Source organism: Colias philodice, chromosome 18 (assembly GCF_061535455.1).
Source record: "Colias philodice isolate Cphi_HAF_F1 chromosome 18, ilColPhil1 Martin Lab GWU primary, whole genome shotgun sequence".
NCBI classification, from domain to species: domain Eukaryota; kingdom Metazoa; phylum Arthropoda; class Insecta; order Lepidoptera; family Pieridae; genus Colias; species Colias philodice.
In genome coordinates this window covers 1,822,196-1,829,478 of record NC_143103.1, presented here as the reverse complement: position 1 = coordinate 1,829,478, position 7,283 = coordinate 1,822,196, and the positions used below count along the sequence as shown (strand labels likewise).

Below are 7,283 nucleotides of genomic sequence, written 5' to 3'. Positions count from 1 at the left end.
TTTCCATCTATATAATTGGATGGAACGGACGGACGGAAATTTATGTTGAATTATATCTACGCTTTGACATGTCCTTGGATGACCCATCGGGACAAATTACCTAAGTAATAGTTTTATCTTTAAAATAATATAGGTATACAAATTATAATTAAAGAGTGTCTGTTTGTAATGTTGTAATAGCCGCCTTTTACTAAATGCATAATATGGATTACCTAGAAGGAAAATACAAATACATTTTTTACAATTCTTGTCTCTCAGTCTGTTTGTTGCGGCTAATCTCTGGAATGGATTGATCGATTTTGACGGGACTGTCACTGTAACTAGAACTCTATTTAATGAGTAACTATCTGCTTTTATAATTCTACGCGGAGAAAGTCGGCGGGCACAGCTATAAGAATACAATATACAACAAAAAACGAGACACACAAATACGTCTACAAGACAAAATAACGAACTTAAAACTATTTATGTTTAGCTACTAGCTTCTAAAAGATAAAACGTTGTTTGTTCCGGCTCGTATCTTTGATCTTAGGAACTTGAACAAATTTGATCTTTATCTCAACCCGCTCCAGTAAGGAGTTAACTACGACCTGATCTGGGTTAATAACGCTTATTGGGAACGAAATTGTAGCAAGACTCAGTTAAACTGCGATACAAGAACTACACTTTCCGTATGCTGAATAATATGGATTTTATTAATCTATAATATTTAATCTAATATATAAATATATAAATCTAATATTTAGCTTCTATTGCGGGCCTTGAGCGCGGGGACCGAATCCAGAAATTCCGTAACGAAAAAACCTCACGCTCCCCACTCCGACGGGCACGGAGGTGTGGCTTGAAGGCATAGCATGCAATAGCTTTAACGCGGCAGTCTCCGAGTGCCACACGTCTTTTTTATTTAACAATTTATTGCACCACACCATTTGACATTACAATGTACAGTATATATTATCTATAGTTGTATAGATGCGAGGTAAAGTACACAGATTTAAAGAAATCTATCATAATAAGCCTGCGTGACCGCTTCCTTGAATAAATAAATAAAAATCGTTTACCTATTTAGAAACAATACATACTTACATACAAAAACAATTTAGACACGACGATTTATTTAAAGTAGTTAGCTATTAGTTATAGTAGTATTTTTGTATATCTTAAAATTGCAACTGATTTTGATTTTTTAATAGATAGAGTGGTTCTCGAGAAAGGTTTTAGTATAATTTGTTAACTAGGTATTGGACAAAGCAGGCGAAGACACGGGCGGAAAGCTTGTTAAATAATATTATGGAACAATTAAATATCACAAATTAATTTTGGATAAATGGACAAGATTTAGAATGAATATTTGTACAAACATCATATAAAAAAGGCTTATTTACACTGGATTAAATTTTACACACAGAGAGATCAATTTGGATAAAAAAACTGTTTATTCGGGGACATAATATAAAATGAGTCTCGCGCTTATAAAAGTTTTAATATACCTAGTTATTTATTTTATTTCCTAAAATCGCATATTGTAAATGATGTGTGTGATAATAATTTATGTTGTTACTTTTAAGTTTTTATGAGTTATTTAACCGACATACAAAATTAGAACTCTATATGCATTGGACGAAGCCATTACAATCATAAAACATAATATTGTTTGTGCTTAAAAAAGTTATTTATGGCAATTTGTAAATGTTTAATTTCATTAACCTTATGACGATTGTGTTTTCTTCAATAAATTCTGTTTTGTTATTTTTTGTACAACTTCAAGGTTTATATTTCAGTCCAAGATTTCAGTTATATGAAGTCAGACAAGTGATATTGTGAATTAAAAATGAAATTAATAATATTTTTGTGTTCTTTGACGTTTAGTGTTTTTGTACGTGGTGATTTGGTAAGAAATAGTTTATGTAATATTTTTTATGTGTATTCTATGAATATTATTTATTGAATTATAGCATTCATATCTAAAATTAAATCTGAAACCATAAATTTTATTATACCAACCATTAAATATAGGTATTTCATTACAGGATGTCATACAGCCAACGGCGTCTGAAATTCCAGGATTGCTCCCAGCATCCGTTTTTTGTGTCGCTAAAACAGGAATCAATCCTAATGTGTTACACCAATTGATATCATGGGACGTCAAAGATACCAAACCTACTAAAGACTATTTATACTGCTTCCTCCGAAGAATAGGATACTGCGATAGATCAGGTCATATTAAAAAGGATAAAGTACTATATTTTATCGGGAATTACGATAAGAAAGATGAACTGGCTAATGCTATTGACGAATGCAACAAAATTGAAAAGAAAGACAAATACGAAAACCTGTTCCAAATTGCTGATTGTATACATAATATGTCACCGCTACAATTTCCTTGATTCGTTTTCTATTTATAAGGAACCAAGGTAATTGAAAGTTAATTCAATAATTAATATAATAAAAAGCACGCTAAAACTTATGAAATTATTGTATTGTAACGATCCTTGGTAAGTGTACAAAGTTTAAATAAATCTGTCTGTTTAAAGTTGGTCAAATCGAGTTTAAAGGGGTCGTCTGCATACAGACATGCCCGTTACATGCAATCATACAGATGAAGCGTGTAAAAACACAGAAAATGTTCGTCATGACACATGTTCATGAAAAAGTACTTAATAATTTATGTGGAAAACTCGTGACTGATGTCTCACTTCATTGATAATAATATAATAATTACAATTGGTGTTTATACAAAAGTATTTAAATTTTGTTGTTATCATGTTCATTTTTGTTAATTTTTTTTCCTGATGGCATTTGATTCTTCCTCTTGTCCTTCCATGTATTCTAAAATAAAGGTATTTTAAAAGTGGTAATCGATTTTTAATAACGGTACATTACAACGATAATTCTAGATAGGTTCCATTATAATGTAAGGATCCTGCATCTATTGTTGAACACGTTGAATATATTAACATGCATATTCGCATTTACTTCATACGTATTCCCCCTAAAATATACATCTTTAAGGCCTTTATAGGTAAAACCATCTAAATACAAAATTGCCTATAGTAAATCTGTGAAAACCATATTTTACATTATTGAAAAATTGAATCCACAATTTTCAAAGAAAATACCGATTGGAAGACGTTTAGGGGAATAAAGAAACAAAATTCGTGAATTTGTTATGGGTGATTATACAAAAATGGGGTAACTTTTGAGGATATTTTGTTTACTATATTTTTTATATCAGATTGTTACAAATTAGGGTGTATATGATAGCTAATCTAATGAATATATTGTTCCAAATCGGGCCAGCCAGTTTTTTAAGTAGATTGTGAGATATTTTAAATTTTCTGGAATTGGCCTCCAGGGGACTGACGAGGCTAACATGGTACTGATAAAAAACACAATTTTGTAATATTCTTAAAGAAATTGAATGAAAATTACTACAAATCTCTCAGTTTTAATAATGGCACATGTCTTTTAAGTATTAAAATCACTTAGTTACGTTTAAAAATGATAATTAATAATATGTGATACTGGGAAAAAACAATGTCTCAAGTTTCAAAACAGCCTTCTGACATTTAACGCTACGTGAATATTCTTACCCTCTTACTTAACTTTTTCTACTTTGACTTAGTTTTACTTGATATTTCAAGTAATTCACAAACAATAGAAATAAAAAAACGGCCAAGTGCGAGTTGGAGTCCTAAAAAACCTATTTTTTATTATGTTTGTAACTAAAAATTTACACTTTTAGCAATTTTTCCTTATCTGTGTTATAAGACGTTGCTATTTACCAAGTAGAAGTAAACTATATAGCAGTTTATAGTAGACTGTATACACGGCAAGCATCCTGTGTGTTTTTTTATTCCCTTGCGAATATTGAATTTTGCGGAAATTTGCAGTATTAACAGATGTAGGTATCTTTTGATTGCGTTGCGTTATAAGTTTGATTTTTTTACAGCCCCAAGGGTTCTTAATCTTGAGTATCCAATATAAATTTCAGATTGATACCTCCACGCGTTCAAAAAAAAACGTCTTAACAGACAAACGGACAACAAAGTATATAATATATATATAATATATTATATAAGGGTTCTGTTTTTTCCTTTTGAGGTTCGGAGCCCTAAAAATCTACCAATATTTATGTTAAAAGTACTAATTATAGTAAAATTAAAAACCAAAGTCTCGAATGAAAGTCTCATCTGAGTTTTCATAAGAGCCCCTTGACATTTTTATAATGTTATTAAGTATATTAATTAACTTTTATGTTATTTTGAGGTAATTTTACTTCACAGTAATATACGTATACGTATTTATCTGATAAATATAAAAAGCTATGCCCTGAAAGCATCAAAATCAATAATTAAAATAAAATAAGATCTTTTTTAATAAAATTATTAGTAGTTTGTTTCAATAGCTCTTTTCTTTGCTACTCTTTCTTAAAAGTTTCTTCCCTAGTCAAATTCAGGTTCTTTTAACGTGGCGCATGATGTTTTAAACTGAAATATGAAATAGAAATGCTTATACCAATAGCAATCAAGATAAAAGTTCTCAAAAACGACAGAATCATCAGTACTATGGGGTCGCTTCAGTCCTCTGGCACGATATCTGACAAAGGACTGATGCCAGCGGATTGATGAAAAGGGACTTAATATGAGGTTATAATCACAAATTATGTTTTTTTGCCTAATTTCTAATATCAACAAACTATAATTTTACAAATCATAGTTAACCATTTATAAATGAAAATAAAAATCGGATGAACAATAAAATAACGACTCACCATAGGACTGAAATGTTGACTGGCGCAGCAAGATTTTAGAGGACAAACACAACCCTAGCGCTGGTACAGTTATGACGGCCGTCAAAATATGCGGTGCACAAGTAACTTCATTACCAACATTAATACTTAGACAGGGATTTGACCTCGACTTGGTGATATTTAGCGAGAATTTCGAATTTAAAAAACACACAACGGACTGACTAGTGAAAACGATGACAAAGTTTAATTTTATTTTTTAAATCAGTCATCAGCTGATCGCGAAAGTGAAAGGTCGTTGACACACGGTGCGCGCGCGAGGGCAATGGCCTCTACGGTCTTAAAATGTTCTGCGTGTAACATAGTAATAAATGAAGTGCTGGCTTTCATGCACAACAAAATGAACGTCATGGATGAAGAAGGGTTGGTGCAGATCTGCCGAACGGCTTTCTCCACCGATGATATTTTCGAAGCAAAAAAGTTGTTGTTTGACGCTGTTCCAATAAGAAAAATTAAGAGACGAAAGAAAGAATCTAAATCTACAAGGGACTTGGAGGATGTCATTGAACTACTAAAGCATATAGATGCAACTGATCCAGAACGTCTACCAATCTTCGTGGCTAGAGACTTACATAAGTTACCACCTGTGACTTTCGATCACGTAGACGTAACCAGATTACTGCGTGATATTAACTTACTGAAGGACGAATTAAAAACAATTAAATCTACTTATGTCACGAAAAAACAATTAAAGGATACATTTGAATGTTCGCGAGAAAAATCGTTGAACTACATAAACACAAAGCGGGGCGCATACGCATTGAATAGCTTTAGCTGTGATAGCGGACCGATGGGTCTTCAACCGCTCTGTGACGAGTCAACGGCCACTGTTGCTAAGTGTAGTGCGAGTGAAGAGTGCGCTTATATATCATCTATCTCGCCCTCACGCTCAACGTTCGAACCGGCCTTTCAAGGACATTCGCCGAGACAAAGAAATGAGGCCACTGCGGTTTCGACACACGCAACTGTTGATAAATGTGTTGTCTCATCTCTTCCCGAACCTGAGAAAGAGACCGCGATAGGCTCGCGCGTGGAGGCCAACACCGCGGTTTCGTGCATTACTAAACCGGTTGAATGCAGCGCGCGCGCTTCTGTGGAACGTGCGATGAATTATACTTATAATAACATAAATGACTGTAATACTACGGAGCGAACTATGGCTGACATTGTTCGTGAAAGTTTATTGCATGAACGAGTAAATGAGGATGAAAAATGGCAAACGGTTCAACGAAAAAAGAATGTTATATCTAAAAATAGATTTATTAGTGAGACAGGGCGAGCGAATTTTGACAATAAATTTAGAGCTGCGCCGAACAAAGTACCGTTGTATATATCTAACGTGTGTAAAGAAACAAGTGAAAGTGACATAGTGGAATATATTAAAAACAAAACTAGTGAATTAGTAACTTTAGAAAAAATTCAATGTAAAAAGGAAAAAAGCTATAACTCATTTAAATTATTTGTCGCTAGAAATAAATTACACATATTTTTGAATACAGAAACATGGCCCGAAGGTATCTGTTTTAGGCGTTTTATTACACTTAAAAAATCTACCAAATCGGGAAAATCACGTGAAGTTGTCACTGTAAAGTAGTTGTTAATAATAGTTAAAAATTAATAATGGCTAAAACATGTAAAATGATAAGTTTTAATTGTAAATCACTGAAGCGATCGTTGGATAATGTGAGCGATATGTGTAGATATGCAGATATTCTTGCTCTTCAAGAAACTTGGCTACTGCCGTATGATCTGCCTTTGCTTGGGTCGATAAGCAAAGACTTTGAATACACAGGTAAATCAGCTGTAGACTTAACTAAGGGCCTACTTAAGGGCAGACCATACGGTGGGGTTGCAATCCTGTGGAGAAAAGGCTTGTTTAAAAGTGTAGAAATTATTGATTGCAATAGTAATAGAATATGTGCGTTTAAAGCTGTTTTAAGTAATAATACACATATTATAATATTTAGTGTATATATGCCAACTGATAATTCTGAAAATATGTTTGAATTTACGAGTTGTTTATGTGAAATTAAGACCATAGTTGATAGCTATAACATAGAAAATATTTTCATGTTAGGTGACTTTAACGCACATCCTATGCAGCCTTTCTGGAATGAGTTAGACACTTTTTGCTCTGATGAATTGTGGATATGTGCGGACACAAATAAATTGGGTATTAATTCTAATACATACACCTACAGAAGTGACATCAATGGCAGTCTTCGATGGTTAGATCACTGCATAGTGACTAAATCTGCTTGGCGGACTGTAATTGATGTAAGTTTAGGTCATGATGTCTACTGGTCTGACCACTTTCCTCTTATTATAGAATGTGACCTCAATTGTATTATGACAAAAATGCCTCAATCAGGATATGTCATTGATAAAATAAAATGGGGTCACAGGAATGAGCGCCAGATTAGTGAGTATCATGAAATATGTAACAGCAAACTCAGAGAGATTGATTTTGCTG

At 32.9% G+C, this 7,283-nt stretch overlaps 1 protein-coding gene across 1 annotated transcript; it reads left to right on the top strand.

Annotated features, from left to right (window-relative positions):
• Positions 1-5,075: 5,075 nt before the first annotated feature.
• Positions 5,076-7,043, top strand: LOC149480250 (uncharacterized). Its single transcript, XM_089706844.1, has 3 exons — positions 5,076-6,005; positions 6,479-6,602; positions 7,012-7,043. The coding sequence occupies exons 1-3, from the start codon at positions 5,076-5,078 to the stop codon at positions 7,041-7,043; spliced, it is 1,086 nt and encodes a 361-aa protein (XP_089562970.1).
• The last annotated feature ends 240 nt before the right edge of the window (positions 7,044-7,283 follow it).